Below are 18,814 nucleotides of genomic sequence, written 5' to 3'. Positions count from 1 at the left end.
GAATACTTTCGGCTACCCTCTGCAGCCTGCGCGCAGTGTCGAAGCTTGACTCGCATTGAACATCGTGCGCCTTTTTCTGTTATCTCTCGTTTTTTTTTTATGGTTATGATTTTGAAAAAGAGCTGAGTGCCTTTATTTGGTGTAAGATGAAAAACGAGCGGGCAAAATGTACTTGAAAACACAAAAGGCAGTCTAAGAGCGCAAAACAACATGCAGCGTTTCTCGCACGATATTCGTAACACAAAGGCGGCAATTCACTACTACAGACAGACGAGGAACGGTACCAAATCACATTACCTAAGAAATGCTTGTATTTGGTCTGCCACCCTGGATAATGTTATGTTCGCTCTCGCTTGGTCTGCCCCCGTTTTAAAGAACCGCTTTACCGTTCGAACGGTTTTCTAACACGAGCCCCCCACGCACGCACGCACGCACGCACACGTAAAGAGTCCGTACACTATCGAGTTGTTCTGAGAACAGGAGCTGGTAAATCGGGATAGGAAACCGTTATTATTTATTTGCAAAACAACATCCAATGTTCAGGAATTACAGCAGGGAATTTAGTACGTTGGAATCCGAGTATCCGAGGACAACCTACTCTTTGAAGAAACGTTTAACGCAATATCACTGATATGAACAGAAATGGAAGCGGCCCTGAGATAGTCCTGCGGCAGACATAAAGTTACCTAGCACTGTTTTCGATAGCGATGGTAGCGACGTAGCACTCTTTTTTTTCACTAATGTCGTCAGCAATCAGTTATGGCGTTTAGCTTACGAAAGAAGGCCTTTGTGACTCGGGTAACATGCCGCGTATTCAAGAAAAACCTTCACTCTGCTAAAGAGGTGCGTGAGGGCAAATGCTAGAAAACCGTGATAAGTGAACTGAATATTAGCTAGGCGGATCTCACGACAAAAAAAAAAAAAAGGAAATTCAGGAGCCATTCCACTCTGTGAAGGTGTAGGACCAGCGAAGCTGTATTCTAGGCCATAGAATGAGCAGTTGAGAGACTTGAGCAGTTGAGACACTTGGATTGGTTTGGCACTTCAAAAGCAAACTCTTCTAGCACAAACTGAGTGAACCATTTCTTGTCTAGTTTTGAAATATCCACATTGAAGTCGCCAACGATGACTACAGGGGTAGTGTTATCACGGCTAAACTATGCAAAGTGCCTGGCCATGAACTTCTTGATATCACACTTGGGTGTGCCTGGAGATATATGCACAGTGTATATCACAATTCCGCCGCTCGTTTGTACGTCACAGACATCCCCACAGTCGGTGGCATTGTCCTCTTGCGAGTCAAGTTAAGGGTGTATGGTCGTACATACATTGTCCTTTGGGTATATATGGCAACGCCTCCTGCTCGTGAATCCATGTACTGTTCACAAACGATTTCAGCATACCCATCGACTTGAAACAATGGATCTTCATTTATTATTATTATTATTATTATTATTATTATTATTATTATTATTATTATTATTATTATTATTATTATTATTATTATTATTATTGGTGGAGTGCGTGCTTTGCTTCCGCCTTGCCTCCGGCCCGGTGTTGCACTATGTTCGGGATCGGCCCCCCCCCCCCTAACCTTTATTTATTGTTGACGAACAAACAAACAAACAAACAAACAAACAGGCAAACAAGCAAACAAACAAACAAACAAACAAACAAACAAACAAACAAACAAACAAACAAACAAACAAACAAACAAAAAAGATACATGGAACTCTAGCCATATACAGCTTCACTGTAAAAGAACTTGGTGCGTTTAATATCTTTGTTGGCGGACGGCTGGTGCTGGGCAGTAACAGCTGATCACGGCTATCCGGCGGCCGTGGTTTCGAGCCGCTCTATAGCGCCAGTGGTGCCCTGTGACTGCGAGCTTTTGTGAATAACTTCGGAGCGAGAGAAATCGGTTCTCTGTCAATAAATAAACAGCGCACTTATGGGAAGAGAGATTGCAAAAGTCGGAGCTGGATGCACCCTCACTCGCGGAGGGAAGCGCAAATGCAAATGGCGAGGTGTACACAGGTTGGCTCAGGCGACGCAGCAGTGATGGGAGGTGAATGTGTTGGCGTTGCAGTGGAGCACGCTCGCCCGAGCAACGACGAAGAGGGCTCGCGCATTCCGGCCCGTTAAGCGTACGGTGTTGCACATCGGGCGCCCGTGGCTGCAATCTGAGGCATCGCTTACAGTTCGGGTTCGCGAATTCCCGGCGTTCACGTGTTGCGCGCCGCTCTGCCGCCGTACACAGGCGCGCTGTGCAGCACTCGCCGCTCCGAGCGGACGACGAGCGCGTTCGCCCTCTTGCCGAGGCCAGATTCCGCGAATGGTCCTCATTCCGGCGCCAGTGCTGCATTTCCCTGATCGGTTGAGTGGCCGCGGCTGCAGCCTCGATGTGTGCGCCTTGGCGGGCGGCGCACGTTCCTCGACCTGTCCCTAATGCTGAGACCACGGTACGAGTCCGCGCCCCATTGAAGCGTTCGGACTTTCTCGCAGTATAACCGCGACGTGGAGGTTGCAGCCAGCTACAGCCAATCAGGGACCGAATTTGTGCAGCTCTCGGCAGGGGAACAAATGGCTCGTTATTTGCCAGCGCCTTCGCTATTGCGTTGTTTTCAGTCGTGATTGGACAGCGCACTGGCGGCGTTCTATAGCGTATCTTTCCTTCGTGAACAAAAAGAAAGAAAGAAAGAAAGAAAGAAAGAAAGAAAGAAAGAGAGAAAGAAAGAAAAGAAAGACAAGAAACGAATTTGACTTCCTTTTTGGTTACTGGGGCGCTATAACGTAAAACTATTCCAAACTTTTCTATTCCAATTCTGCTATCAGCCCTCCACTATTGGTCAAAAACTTTTTTCGACCACCCCCACTTCACCTGTCTGTCTCCCCATCTGATATGATGTGTACACACTGATTATGCATGATTTGACAGAAAAAAGAAAAACAGTTATTTCTAATTCGACCCCTTTTCGCCATAGCCCTCGGCTATTGGTAAAAAGTTTGTGGTCTGCACCCACTTCACCTGCCTGTCACGCGACGTCACAAAACCGCAAGAACTCACCGCGTCAAAGTGACGTGTACGCGATAAAGATGCATTAATATGCCGAACCAAACTGAATTTTCTTCGGAATAGCCGCAGGCAGCCCCGTTCCGAAAGGAATAAAAGATGGCTGCCGCCGATCGCTCAGACGCTGGCTACTCGCACCTACCGGAGAGCATGGGTGTATTTGCGTATAATAAAACATCTTGCGTGGCCGTGTAACGTTTTCGAGCACTTTCGGCACGTTTACCCCCTCATTCTGCTAACTCTTCTTTGCTGAGGGTCCGTTTTAGCGTCATTCTTGAGCTTCCGTTGCATGCCGCCGCGATTTTCGACCAGCCACCGCAAGCTAAGTAAGGGAAAGCCGACCAATCGTAGACGCCGGCACCACCCTCTTCATCCGGTTATCGACTTTCAGTGCAGTGGCTCGGCCCCATCGAATCCCTCTCCACTTGAGCGTTCTCCTCGCCTCTTGTCAGCCAATTAGATACGACAAGCCGCTCAGTGTAGGCAATGTTATTCGTTTTTCAAGCAAACAAATGACCTCCTATGAACGAGGAGAGGTTTGATTGGTCTGTTCAGACAGCCCTGCGGGTGACCGCCCGGTGCTTGCGTTGGTGGTTACGCAAATTTGACGTCAGAAGATTGGAATAGAAACATATTGGAATAGTTTTACGTTATAGGGCCCCTGGATCCCGTTCCCATTACACTGTAGCGTATGAGTGCGATGACGTGTAGACGACATCGATGTTGGCAAACAAATCGTTGTGAAAATCTACGCGATGTCTAGAGAAATATGAAATGCAGTCCGGAAAAGGCAAAGGGCAATCGGTTTCTAGGGGACCACATTGAAATTAATTGAATCAGCCCGCGTGGGAAGCTCAGCGTAAACGAACGTTTATAAAGCGTCGTAGTATTTAGACATTTTTGTTAGGCTTTCTGTAGTACAAAGCCGTGGTAAGCACCTCGCGTGGGTCCTGACAGCTGGACTGCGGGTGAAATTCCCTCCCGACGAATGGCACTTTTGAGATATGTAATGAAGAAGAATAAAATGCCGCATAAGAACGCTTGTCGAGATTGTTTCGCGCTGTACTTTTAATGTTCTCCAGGTTAAAAGAATAAACAGTTTTATTTATTTTATTATAATTTTTGTGAACAAGTAGGGAATCCGCTCGCCTGAAAAAAACATGAAGAAAAGGGGGAGGGGGGCGAGCTGAATCTCAAAAGGACAGGAATAAATAATGAATATTTTGTAATGACGATATCTAATCCTCTTTAGGGCGGTTCCTACGACACTCTGGCATTTTCGTCAGTTTTCTGGAGGAGTTTGATCACTTTTACTTTTAGTTCCTGAGTGTTTTAGACGATCGTCGTCAAAGTGTTACAGCGCTGATCGATATTTGTATTCCGAAACCACGCGCACTGTTGTGAACGCTTTGCCGTAAGCCGCCACTAGCGATCTCAGCAAAAAAGTCCCCGCGGCATCCCTCTCCACACCCATTCTACTTTGCGATTACAGTTATGCGAAAACGTACCGCCAAGTACATACAGCTAAACACGCTAGTTAAAAAAAAATAATCGTATTTTTCACCAAGCAAACATCTAAATAACGCATTTCGTATGCCGGCATAAGTAAAGGAAAGGTGGAAAAAGAAGAATTTTTCTGTATTTAATAGCAAAAATGATGCAAGTTAGGTTGTGTCGGTTCATGTCCCGAAAAGAGTTCATTCACACGTGATATCAATTTGAAAGCAGCGCACATGCACTGGAAACCGTGATTACAATTTTCATCGCCTTTTCTCATCCAACTACATCTGCCTCTACGACTCGCGAACTTAGCTCTCTTTGGTACGTCTGGCGCAAGGGGCCAGTGAACCACCCTTGCATGACTAGCAAGGGAGAGGAATTTAATTTTCGATATTCAAGAAACCCAAGTGGTGAAAGCTTACAACCGACAGAACGAAATGAACCGATCAGGAGACACGTTTCACCTAGCGGGTTTTTCTATTAGCCGGTCGGCGTTAGGCGATGCATCCTGTACTGCAGGACAAGGAGCGGCGGGGAAGCGAAAATGCGCATCTGATTCTCTACCCTTTGGAGCAAAAAAAAAAGGGGGGGGGGGTGAGGAAAGGGCTGAAGCTTGAGTTGTACCGCGTCTATAGTACTGGCGTTATAGGACGTCAAGAAAGAGTAGTGATCTCCCGACTGGACAAGAGCGAAAATACGCGGGGTTGGATGCGCAAAAATTTGATCGCAAGAACTGTCGCGTCTTTGGTCTGCACCTCCGCTGTCACTTCTATGTTTATGAGTATTGGCCGTTGAAGCTGTGCTTGCGAATAGTTATTTCACTCGAAAGTATTTGCTAATCCGTCCTCGAGTCCCCGGCGCGCCCGACGCCGAGCGCGCAGTCGAGGCACGCAGTCTAGGCGTCGAAGGGCGGTGGAAGGCGCATACTAATGGTGGCGGGTATTGATTTCAACCATGAGCTGCCGTGGCCGGCTATGCGTGTCGAAAGGACATCGTGGCGCCGCGTGCGGTTCGGTGTGCGGGGCGGACGTTTCCGTGCCTCGGCGCTGATCGCTCGCGTGACGCGCTCGGGGGGCGCGCGGACTTTGCTCGCAGAAACGCGCACACGCACGTGCCGCTTTCGTCCTTTGGTCTGGTGCTGCTCCTTCTTTGTTATTTAACCCGACTCACATCCAGAACCGGAAAGTAGGGCACCGGAGGGCAGGAAAGACCACTTTCTTCGGTATACTTGGTCACGTGTTTGCTTAGCTTTGGGCTCTGGCCGGAAGTAGGTTTTTGCGCAAACCCCCGCAAACGCCGGGCTTGTTACGAGCACGCTTGTATAGGTTGTGCTTTCTGTTATCAAGTCGGTGAGACTACATCTGCAATAGCAACTCCGGTATGCCCTTAACAGAGCAGAGGAAGGCGTGTTTTCACGCAAGCAGGGCAACCGTGTTTTGGTCTCTCTTAAGATATGCTGCGTTTAAGCGTGCACGAGTGTTGACAACACTGGGATGGTAGAAAGTACTACGTTAATGCACGCAAAGTAAAAGGTTATATTCGCAGGCCGAAAATTAATAGGGGTTTGTCTTATTTAAGGATTCGAGTTCTTTTCTAATCGTCACATACGCTTTGTTTTAAGGTGTACGACTTCGTGATTGTTTTATTACTGCCAAGGAGGACAGGCTTCCTAATCGTTTGCCGTATGAAGGGTAAAAATCTCACTGGAAATATTTATTTATTTATTCACAATACCTTACAGGCCCATTGAAGGGCATTGAGTAAGGGGGGCAACAGTAATTACACGACAGAAAAATAGCAAAGTGCAACATCGTTATACAATAATAACACGCAACGAATTCAGGTTATCACGGAATGTTTAACTATTGGAGATGGATGCAATGTGATCCCGAAGACCGTTCCAATGTGCAATAGCTCTAGGTAGTGGTGATGAGCTAAATGCCTACGTTTTGGACCATGAATGCGCATGAAACTGAGTTCGTTGTGAATGCGTCGAGAAGTGCGCACAGGAGCATGAAGCGACAAACAGTGAAAGTTATTGCTATATATGTACATGTGAAACAGACATAAAAGAGCAATTACGCGGCGATCTTCCAATGACTGAAATGCAAGGTCTTGTTTTATTCAGGTAATGCTCGAATGATAGTCGTAGTTGCCAGAGATGAATATAGCTGCCCTATTCTGAACGGCTTTCAAAATACGGATTAAATAATTTTGATATGGTGACCATGTGGATGAAGCGTATTCTACTTGTGGGCGAACATAAGCAAGATATGCTAATTTTCGTACATTAGAAGGCGCGTTGCGCCATTGTCTACGCAGGTAGCCGAGAGATTGAGAAGCTTTGGATGAGACAGTTGCTACATGCGTTGTCCAGGGTAAGTCTGATGAAAGATAAACGCCGGCATATTTGTACGATGGGGCAGTCGAAACTACGGTATTGTAAATCGAATAGTGAAACACTGAGTTAGTGCGCTTTTGACTAAGCGGGATTAACTTGCATTCGGAGGCGTCAAGGGACATCTGCCAAGATGCGCACCATATATAGGTTAGTTCAAGGTCATTTTGGAGAGTAGAATGATCATCGAAACATTGAATATTGCGGTAGATGACGCAGTCGTTAGCGAACAGCCTAATTGAGGATGATAGGTTTGCGGACAAGTTGTTGTATATTAAGAAGAGTAATGGACCTAGCGCACTGCCTTGGGGGACACCGGACGTGACGCCGCAAAGGTTAGACGAAATGTTGTTGCCTACTGTGAATTGCTGACGCGAAGACAAGAAGTAACATAGCCAAGACAGTGTTAATGAATCAGTACAAAGGGCATATCTTCGCTTAATTAGCGTTGCCGTAGAAAATTAAACATTGACAATGCCGAGCTTGTTAGTAGATTATTTTTTGCAAGTCTAGAAAAAAGTTGTAAAATCTTGAAGCACAGGTGTGGCACTAGTGGCGCTTTCACTTCGTTCGTCGCCACCTAATAGCAATGGTAAGAGGGAAATGGCAAGTATTGCTGGTTGGCAGGCTCTACCATTATATCAACCCTTCACAATGACTCAAGTTCGAGGAAACGCGGTTCCCTGCTTTCGTTGTCTGCTTGTCGCGGCCAATAGAATTCAGAGTGCCGCCTGTCAACGAACACATCAGGGCCCGTATTAAAAAAAAAGAACGTCTTAAGCTAGAATTGTTCGTACGAAAAAAATTCAGCTAGGCCTTATGCTGGAAATGTTATTAGCGAAGGCGGTCGGCCAATGGTAAAAAGCACTTACGAAAGAAAAGTTTTGTGAATTCAGTCCCAGAAGCTTAAGTAAACCTACACGTGGACCAATTCTGTAAATTAAGAGACATGGAAATGAACCACGGGACAGAAAGTCTCTCGAGTGTAGTAAATGAACATTCACACCGAGAAACACGGAGAAAATGTTCAACTCAATGTGGTGAAACGGAATAACTGGGGCAAATTCTCTTTTGAAGCACGCCGGGAATCCAAAAGAAAACTCATTGAGAAATTTGAGAAACAACGACGACATTTAACAACAGCAGTAGAAAAAAATTCCAGGAAAGGCTTCTGTCGAAAAACATTGACACAGCTCTAGACATGCGCTGTGTTTATTATATGTTTTCTTTTCTTAAAGTCCATACACCAAAGCGCTGTATCTGCGCCTGCCATGCACTGTACAGGCTCTCTCACCTCGTGCAGCTTCCTGGCCGTGTCGTGGATGGATATGATGTGCGTGATGTTGTTGGCCTGGAGCTGCTCGGGGTCCTTGGAGTCTCGGAAGTTGCCAATGTACACCCCCGGCAGCACCTGCGACAGCACACGCACCGCGCCTCCGCTCTATTATTAGTATTATTTTTTTTTAACGCGCTGCTACCTCTCGCTTCTCGACGGAACGGAATGCAATGTCGTTTGGTCGTATACCAGCCCTGAGCCACGATGATAGCGTTTAGCCCATGGCCACATACGCTATGAGCCGCGTGGCTCATAGCGCACGTGGCTGTGAGCCTCGGTCTGCGATGAGCCATCGCGGATGAAGCCATCGCGGATGGTCCGCGATGGCTCATCGAATGCGGCGTTCCACTGCTGTGCACACGGGCGTGACTTCGATTTTACCGCGCGGCCGCGGCAGCCGCCTTCTGATGGAGACGGAACGGAAAAAATAAAAATGCCCGTTCGTTCAGAGATTTACGCGCACGTTGAAGAACCCCGGATGGCCGAAATTAGTCCGGATCAATCAAGGAGAGACTCTCTCGCGGCTTCCTGTGCATCATTTGGTCGTTAATGCCCATAAGTTATTACTTTGGGAGTAACCGCGAAGCAGTCAGTATGTATGCCGATTTGACAAACTGTACACTGACAAGTATGCGTGGGTTTCCTCGTCTCGTGTACTTTATTTAAGCATTCTTTTTAGCATTTGAGCTAGCTTTATTAGTGTTAGGGCTTCTTTACCCAAAAATTGAAGTCATCAAAAAAGCTGATGTTAAGTACAGAGCTTATTCAGACAACGGGCGCGGTTTCGCTTTTGTGAATGCCACCTATTGGCAATTTAGTGCGAATACGTACGAGGCGAAAACAGGGCTGCAGAGCATATGCTGCGAGAAAGGAAATTCCCCGAACGCTTGACAAATCATGGAACGACCACTGAAGTGTTTACTACTCTGTCGTTCGCTGGGTAAGTGCAGTCGACCGCACACTCTGACTGGCGACGTAAATGTGCTTTAAAAGCATAACGACAAGAAGAAGGCACAAACAAGCATATACGTCGGTGCTCGGTGCTCTACTATAGTCGAAAAACCTCGCTTGTGTGATTGCTCACTGCTACTGAAAGCTCGGAATTTCGAAGGCACATCCGAAAACAGCAGCTCGAAAAAATAAAGATAAAAAAGAAACGAATCAAGAAAGAAAACGAGTAGCAGACGGCAGAAATTGCACTTCCGTCCTGTTTCGCTCCGTTGGTTTCAGCTAGTATGACTCAGCGCCAGCTTCCGCATGCCTATCAATATTGCTAAAATGCATTTGAAAGTATTATGTTGCCTCAAGTTGACGTACACGTCCAAAGACCCGACAGATGCGCTCGTATATGCATGAAGCAATGAGCGCTTATAGAACGCAGACGAGTGCGAGTTTAAGCGCGGCAGTTATATGAGAAATGGAAAACGGCACGGGAATTTATAAACTTATTTTTGCTCGACCGCCTTCCGTTCTCCAAAAATGATGATATTTCGAGAAGCCATCAGAGGAATAACAACGTTTATATTCTTTTTATCCGCTTTTAAACCTATCAAAAAAATTGCCCAATTAGTTTCTTGCTGTTTTCCAGAAGAAGCTATTTCTTTCCAAACTTTATTTTCCTAATAGAGCGATACGTTTACTCCTGGAACTAAAGAAAGAAAAAAAAAGAAAGGGAGCGAAAATGTTTAAGTGAAGGGCTTAGGTTTCTTTATTTGCATGTTTTAGGCTTTTCTTTCTTTCCCCTTTTTTCCCCTTCCTCGTTCACGTCGCTCTGCAATTTTTGCGCGGTAGCAGGCTTGGAGCTCTTTCGAGCGCTCTGAAAAGACTTTCTCGACCCTCTGTTTAGGATAACCAGGACCGCAGCGGGGCTTAATTTTCGCGCTCCATACCGTGGCTCGCTCTGGCCCCGTAAACGCAGCAGGCGCCACACAGCGAGTGAGCAAAGCACGGCGCTAGCTCTCACCTTGTTCATGCCATTACCCATGTTGTTGGTTGAAGCAGGGCCCTCCGTGGCTTCATGGTGCAGGGGTTCTCAGCTGCGGTCTGCTGCAGCCCGACCGGACTCTCCAGCGGGCGCGGTCGGGATCTGAAGCGAGGCAACGAGGGGGGTGCCGCCATTAGACCCGCCGAATGCGCGCGCGGCCTAACGCAGAAAGCTTTTTTCGCGGAGTCCCTCTGTGATGACTCTTCGCCATAGTACTCCCATTTTCAAACGCGCGGTAATTAGCGCGTCGCTGTCGGTCGGCGCCTGCAGCTCGCTTCCGAGTCCAGGCGCGGTTTTTCGCACCCGCCTTCATGGTGCTGTCAGCTATATAGGGCAGCTTTTCACGCGGAAATAGCGAACGTTTCGCCGTCCCTGCGGGAGCGTGTTTGTCGCTGCCAACGCGGTGTTATACGGTGGGCTAGAATGGTTTGTCTTACAGCGAGAGTCGCTTTCGTGAACGGCGTCTGCAATGACAGCTCCGTACTGCGTCATCCTACTTCCGGCGTCCTGTGCTGAAGATATGAAATGTGGCCCTCTCAGGTTTCGCAGTCGAAGGGAGGTACACGCCTGTGCATTTAAAAAAGCTGCCGCTGTCAAAAACAAGGCATTCTTTTTTTCACTGCAACATCCGTGTTCCTTGCTGTTAAAGAGAATTCTCTGTCTTTTTGTTTTTTTCCCGTATGGCTGGTGGCAGTGAGGTTAATGGCGAATTACTTTTTAACAGCAGCAGGAAAATTGATCTCCAAGACACGCTGTATTTGAGCCATTACTAAAATTACCTGAGGCCAAGTTCACGGTGCATTTTGTTCGTAGGAACAGTTTACCACTGACCGGCTGCTTTCGCTAGTAATATGTTCCCAATCACCGTAGACGGGCGCCTCTTCTTACAAAGCGTTCTAGTGTGCGAAGACCGTTATGGGTGCCGTTCACGTCTGAAAAGTATTATGTGCCAAGATCGTCGGCAACTCGCTGTTGCCTTCGCCACATTAAAGTGCAGGGTTTCTAACCGGGCTCAATTATGGTTAACCTGCCCGCCTTTCATTTATCCTTTTTCCTCTCTCCATATGCCTCTCTCTTAACGTGCAATACAATATCACAGTGTAGCGTGCGCGCTATATTCATTGGTGTCCTGCTTATGTAAAATATCTGAGTGAACGAAAAACAGTGAACGAGTGAACGCATGACAGCGGGAGGTAAAACCTCATTGTTGCTCAGTGGAAAAAATCCTTAGCCGTTTTGTTTTGTCAAGAAATTTCTTACCCAGAATGCTTTTATTTTATTGCTGATTGGGAATACTTTTGTTATAAAAAGCAGGCTCTTGAGAGAGAAAAATATAACAGACTCATAAAATAAATAAAAGTACGTTACTTAAGTGCATTGTACGCCATAGTATAAATGCACCGACCACGGGCTAGTAATCAACAGAATGACGGAAGGAATATATACAGATTTTTTAAATATCTCCGTCACATTAGCTGAGCATGCTAGCAGTGCGCCATTTCACTAACGGAGCTTTGGGAGGGTGTAGTACAGCTTAAAACTAGGGATTGCGCAGAGTCGCATCGACTATCACCACAACCAGCTCATCCTATAGAAAACACTTAATAGATTATAACAATTCAACTGGTGAGCTAAAAGTGAACTTCTTACAGGGCACAGAAAAAAAAAGGGAAACAGCGGACGCTTCGGCGTAACTCTGTTAACGTCAATAGAGAGTTTTAGAATAGGGGCCGCAAACGTTTTGGGGCCCCAAAGAAATAGCGTCGAAGCCACTGCGCATGCGCGAAACGCAAACTGCGTTTGGGTTTTGCGTTGGGCACGCTATTTCACTGATTTAGCCGGAGCCCCAAAAGTTGCCCCGAAAGATTTGCGTAAACAAACATGGCGGCACCTATCGAAACGACGGCGCTAACCTAGCACCAAACTTGGTTCGATTCGTGGTAACGCGTGAAGTTCGCAAGCTAGTAGAAGTGACTGCGGTTATCGCTTTCTCTTAACTAGCGTGTGTTATGGAAATTGATTCATTATACGCCGCTGATTCCGAATTCGATTGTGGTTCGTAGGCCTAACACGGCTTAGCTTGGCTGAGAAAGGCACGTAAAGCTGGTTACTCAAAACTAAGGGCAACTAATTGTTTGCTGCTTACAGAATAACCTCTAAATAACCTCTAAATTGTATTTAAGCGCGAATACACGAAAGTAAAAATTACTATTCTTATAATAAAATCGTATGTTTTATTTAATTATTTCTAATAGCTTTTCTATGACGCCGTAGTGGCGCTGTCAACGCAAGACGCTATCCGCAAAAGCAAAGCCCTATTCTAATACTCTTCACTCCTGCGTGCCCCAACGCGAACACCCGCAAAGCTCTTTGGGGCCCCAAACTATTGGGGCCCTTATTCTAAAATTCTCTAATGTCAGTCCACAGACACGCATTTGCGTTTGGTTTGGTGCCTACGGATATGGCTCAACCCACTACGGGGAATCGGCCATGAATCGGATGGCAGTAGGTAAAAAGGGAATACTAATACTTAAATATAATTTTGTAAATTAAAAATTATATTAAATGAATACTAATCGTTAATATGAATATTCAGGCTGTATTATTTTAAACTTTGAAGTTAATATTTTTTTGTTCATAGTGAAAAATGTAAAACAATAAAATTAACGTGGCAGTCTCTTTGTTTCACTTACAAAATTAAATATGGCATCACATACGTTCATATTGCAGTGTCGTAGTGCCGACGCCCCAAGATACAGTATCACAGAAAGCGTAATGACCAATCCATTTGCATTGTCGTGCTCTGAGCTTTCCTCTTTGTCCTTTGCGTCCCAGAAGCTGCCGACTTAATCACGTTTGTCTTCGCTTCCTGAAAGGATGTACACCTCGGTATCTGAACCATCCCCGTTGGAAGAAGAAAAAAGACGAAGAAATGCTTCTGTTTCAGGAAGATGGGCCAGCGATACACGAATTACCTCCGTGAGGCGCCATTTTGAAAATGCTTGTTGCCGACCGAGAAATTCGCTCCAGACGTAGAAGCAATACGATTACGAAAGCACGTACTGCCATCTGCCGACCCAAATACAAATTAAGCCGCGGACGAATGTCTCTCGTCCAAAACTCTCAAGGGGAGAACACATACCAAAAGGATGAGCTGCACTCGTCCAGAACGGTTAAGGGGTTAATGGGCAGGAGGCCTCAGTGCAGGCCACCTCTATCAGCGTACTTGCTGGCCTCAAAGATCTACGCTGCCTCGAGTGGCGGCTGTAGGAAGCCACCCAGGGTTGGAGGGAGGTCACGTGTCCGATAAAGGGCTCGTGTAGTCTACAAACCGAAGTATTTCTTTTTCATTGTACTATATACCTCGCTGTTCTCTTATACAAAAGCTCACTAAGAGCGAAGATCGACTACTCGGAACACATCAGGAAACAAACTAATTAGGTTTGTCAGTAGACTGAAGCAACGCTAGAATACTACTCTCGTCAAAGAAATAGGAGTGGGGGGGTAATCGAGCTTTCTTTTTTTTTTTTTTTTTTTTGGCGCATGAATAAGAGCCGTGCTGCTTCACAAACAGCTAGAGCTGCATGCTGAATAATGCCCGACCGAGTTTTGAAGTGAGACGCGTAACAAGCCCAGAAACGGGAGATGTAAAATTTAAAGAAGCGCCCGCAGCTTTGCGCCTAAATCTTACTCGCGCGTTTTTGGTATTGTTCTGCAGTTCATGCGAAAGAAAAAAAAGCGGAAAAAAAAGGGAAGAAAAACTTTCACTCAATTAAACAAACTTCTGCATTCGAGAATCTTAGTCCCAGCAGAACGGTACCAGAAAGCGGTACGGAATCGAAGGAACAACAATAACAAAAGAGAATTTGTGGCGTCGGGCGTGGGTCAAAGAGCTCACCACGGCATATAGGACTACCAAAGAACGGATCTCCCTTGCTTCCTTTTCAGGTAAACTAATTACAACTTCTCGTGTTCGGGCTGACCCGGATCCGCTGGATTAACAGGCGGCTCCTCGAGTTGTTTGCTCTGCTCCTTAAGGCGAAAGGCAAACCGCCGAAATGAAGACAAAAAAAAAAGGACGCTGGGTGTCTGGTAGCTAAGCGGCGCTTTTCATTATTTGCGCCGCGGGCTGCGGTGTCGGTGGTGCCTCGAAAAGGGCGCGCCTTTCGACAAACAAACTCTGGGCTGCGCCACCGTAGGGGCGCTCCGTCTCGGTCGTTTGGCGCAATGCCTCGGAATCTGCGGCCGCCGCTGTGAGAAACACTCGCCCGTCCGACCATGGCACCGCTCCGCAGGCTCACGCGGCCGTTCATCAACACTGCCTGCGCCATTCTCGCGTCGAAGGGGAGCAAGAAGCCGCCGGCACTGTAGCCTTCGGATTTCGTGTGTCCTTTTAGCAGCGCACGCTGTGGAGAACTATTTCGAAGCCTTCCGAATGCGACTCCGCTCCATGTATTCTTGCGCGGAGAGCAGACGCATCTGCGGAAAGGCCCAGAGGACAAGCCCAAGTCTGGCCGTCTGCAGGGATAGTGGCATACCTCTGGGCTCTGCGCGGTAATCACGTTGTAAAGCAATGTTGCTTGGGACTCTCACCTTATTTATCGACGGAGAATGCTTATTCACATCGCCCGCATCACATGCAGTGTTCGGGGAAAGTAAAGGAAGTGGGCTACCCGAACACAAAGCAGCAATCAATTTCTGAGTACTTCAAGCGTTGTGGTTCTGAGTTCCATCTTGCCTCTTTAAGGCAGCTTCACTGTGTACTGTCATGAGCCGAACGTTTTTCGACGTGATGAACTCTGCACAGTTAAGCGTATGACACCACGAGAGGAGTACTTTCTTTTTTATTTGTTTTTCTCACGCAAAACTACACGACTCGTCGATAGCTACCCAGCGATATTATTTTTGCAAATTTAGGCTCTGTCAACCAAACTATGAGTTAATTCGGTTGAAAAAAAGTTTTAAAAAGCTCGGGTGCTCCTATCTAAACACATGTAAAAGGAGAATTCGTTTTTCTCGGTAACCCACTGCACCAAATTTGGCGAGGTCGGTTGCATTTAAAATAAAAACGTAAAATCTAGTGAATATTAATTTCGAATTTTTGATTTATGTCGTCAATTTTTTATTAAAAATTCGCAAAAATAAAAAAAATTTCAGAAAATGAAACTATCAAGTTTACAACTCTGTAACTCAACAATGAAGAAATATACCACAATTCTGTGAATTGCATATAATAGCACATATAAAGCGGACAAAATTAATATGTTACGGAAACACAGCTTTTGCAGAACCGTTGTACACAAAAAAATCACGTAGGATATAAAATGACATATCGAATTTGTCCGCTTTCAATGAACTAACGGATGCTCTTTACAGAACAGCGATATCTGTTTTTGATGCAGAACTATTTATTTGTAAACTTCATGCTTCTACCTTTTTGAAACTTTCAAACTTTTTGAAAATGTTTTGTAACAAAATTTTGGCACTTAAGCGAAGTTCCGCTTCCAACAGTCACTAGAATATAACTTTCTCTCTAAAATGCAGCCAATTTCATTAAAATCGGTCCAGGGTTTATCTCAAACGTTTTTGCGTTTTACATGTATTTGAATAGGCCACGTCGGAGTTGGGCTCGAGTTAAAGCTTCCTCTTAAGACTGTTTACGTGTGGGAATGCTAAAGCACTAGAGTTCCCTTGGTGAAATGTTTTCGATTGATGTTTTCGACATGGATTAAAGTTCTTTCTGCTAATTCGGTGTGTGTGCTTGCGTATATATTGGCCACAGACTGGCTCATTTCATACACTCATCACGTGGCGTCGAGAGTCCATCGCAGTAGACACAGCACCGATGAAATCCGAAGAGCAAGTGACGGGAGTGAGGCAGCGCGCTCATTTCATACAATCAAGACGTGGCGCCACCTCCTCCACATTGGCTGCGCTGTCACGCGCCCAATGACGCAGGCAATAGGCCACACCTCTAGTCAGCCTGAGCCGTGGAGCCGACGTGGCGTCGGGGAAGCGTGCTCGTCCCGCACCCGGGAGGTCCGGGTTCGATTCCTACCGAGACTAAAGTCTACTCCGTTTCCTTTTCAAGGGCGTTAATTCACTTTCGTTACAGGAACCTCCCTGAGAAATTTGACGGCGATCGGAGCTTTTCTGACTTGTTTTTATTCTTTGTGCCGTCGGCCATTTTTGGTACCATCGATTGGTCACGCCACCGACTACGATGGAGTTTCGCGTAGTTGGGCATATAAAACTTTCGCGTTAAGGAAAAAAGAAAAAAAAAAAGGAAAAACGCAAGGAACAAATCGAACAAAGTTAGTTTTTTCTTTTTTATTGTGTTGCGTTCTTTTCTGCTTTCAACCTCGCAGTCGAAATTTCTATTTCGTAGGAGCTAGGTGTTTTCAACTAACATGACTTTTATTTGCGACGGAGACAATCTGCCTTGAGTCCCTGATTGTTGCTACGCTGACGATACTGTCACCGAGGCGTTTTGTATTTTAGCTACATAAAAACTGGTTGCGCTTGCAATAGACGGAGAGAATATCCGTAGTGCATGGAGAGAGAGTCGAAATTGATATCGACAACGGTAGAGAGTTCTGCCTCAGGTAGACTCCGCTAGCTTGCTACTCTGCGCCGAGGAAAAGGAAGCTATGGCGGGGGACGTAAGGATCCATGTGGCCATCGATAGTAATTGAGTAGCAGCTAATGGGCCTGGCGCATGAATACGATGGCGGCACGCTTTGTTTTCGGCAGTTGTAGTCCCGGATATGCACATCGTTGTAGAAGGCTCGTACCGTTGTAATCTTGCAAGCGATTGCGGACGCGTGGCTGCGGAAGTCCAGATACAGATGTCATCGTACGCAGTGATGTGTACAGTGTACGGATAATCGCTTTTAAGAAAGGCCGGTCAACGCTGAACAGCGTAGGGTTGTGCGACCCACCTTGTGGGACGAACAATGTGACGATGGTTATTATCACCATCGATCGTAGCCACGAAAACTGCATACGGCCGCATACGTGTAGTTCGTAATCTAGTTTTAAAGACAGCCGTCGACGACGAAGTCGCTGAATTAATCTATTTCGTCATATAGATGTCGCCGCCCCATGGATGGAATTTCGAGACTGTCGCGTGCGCATGCGTTAGTCGTCACACCAATTATTAGCGAGGCATAAACAAAAAACGTATGTTTAGGTAGGTGTCGGGACCGCCAGTTACTCCTCTGCTCCGACATGCGGAAAAATGAGTAATAAGAAGATTTTGGTTGCAGTGGCAGGCAGAAAAAAGAGATGAGCTCATGCCAGCATTAGTAATGATATTCGCACGTACTAAAATAATTTCCTGTGTTGTGCCCGCACTCGAACGCCCGATTTTTGTCAGATAACAAAAGAAAAGCAAGAAAAAAAAACGAACATTGAAGAATAATTTAATGATTTAATGCTTGTTTCAAGAGCAGTGACATATTGCTACCGTGAATATTTTTCACGTTGCTTTGGTTTCGCAAATGCTTCATAGAAACAGCACGCTCTACTGGATAAGTTATCTTTATATGCTGGATGCCTTCTCTGTAGGGGTGGTTTTACTTGTTGTGCTCGGCTGTGATGACAGATACGTATAGAAGTCGAAAGAGCTCAGCATCCTGTATATTATCTGACCTCAGCAGTAGCAGGCTTAGCACATGGTCACTTCTTGTTATTCATAAAATCTAGCGAGGTCGATTCGGTAAACACGTAGCTGTTTGCACTACGCGGCGTCAAGTTGCGATTCAAGCGTCCAGTGACAATTAAGGATAAGGGAGGCCGATGCGGAAACTGTCGTTATGATGCCATAACATGCACCTAGATTGATGCCCCGCTTCTCATCCCACAAAACGATTAGAAATTGTTACATCGAAGCTGTATATGGCTAGGTTTCCGTGTATTTTTGCTCTCCGTCAACAAAAGATATCATCGTCGATGGCTCATACCCCCCCGTAAGCAAGCAAAAAGTGTAATGGCTCATAGCCCCATAAGGCAGAGGCTACAAGCACGCGTCAAAGTGAAGCGAACAGTGCTTACATTCTTTGGAATTATGCATACAACGTACAGAACAGCATATCGGAAACCGTCACCATCACAGGCTCATACCCCCGTAAGCAAGCGAAAAATACAATGACTCATACCCCCTTGAGGCAGAGGCTACAAGAACTCAGCAAAGCGCAGCGAACCGTGCAGACATTCTTTGGAACCACGCATACAACATACAGTACAGCATACGTTTAAACAGAGAACAAGCTATAAAAAAAAAAAAGCTTCCGAACCACATAATTGATGATAAGGCACTCGTAATAGGAATGCGAAGCACGTAGCTCTTCCCGCATACCTTTCCCCGTAAAGATTACTGTTACGCAAGCTGCCGTGGCGGCGCCAGCTTTCGACGTGGGGTGTGATGTTCCTAGACTTTCGTATATAAAATAAGCAGCCTAGCAACTGATTTGAATGTTGTTGCAGCACTGCTATGGGCGGCGGCGTGCTATGAAAATTACG

At 46.1% G+C, this 18,814-nt stretch overlaps 1 protein-coding gene across 1 annotated transcript in view; it reads right to left on the bottom strand.

Moving 5' to 3' along the window:
* The window catches only part of LOC126546262 (dual specificity protein phosphatase 22-like), a 104,318-nt gene that overhangs the window by 62,175 nt on the left and 23,329 nt on the right, over positions 1–18,814 (bottom strand). Inside the window, exons 2-3 of the mRNA XM_050194413.3 lie at positions 10,271–10,393; positions 8,266–8,382 (exon numbers count right to left, since the gene is read on the bottom strand). Coding sequence (XP_050050370.1) covers positions 8,266–8,382; positions 10,271–10,291 — 138 coding nt within the window. The 5' untranslated portion in view covers positions 10,292–10,393. The remainder of the gene's footprint in view (positions 1–8,265; positions 8,383–10,270; positions 10,394–18,814) is intronic.

This window comes from Dermacentor andersoni, chromosome 1, assembly GCF_023375885.2.
Source record: "Dermacentor andersoni chromosome 1, qqDerAnde1_hic_scaffold, whole genome shotgun sequence".
Taxonomy (NCBI): Eukaryota; Metazoa; Arthropoda; class Arachnida; order Ixodida; family Ixodidae; genus Dermacentor; species Dermacentor andersoni.
Note: the sequence above shows the minus strand (reverse complement) of the source record. Positions and strands in the feature narration are given on the sequence as shown.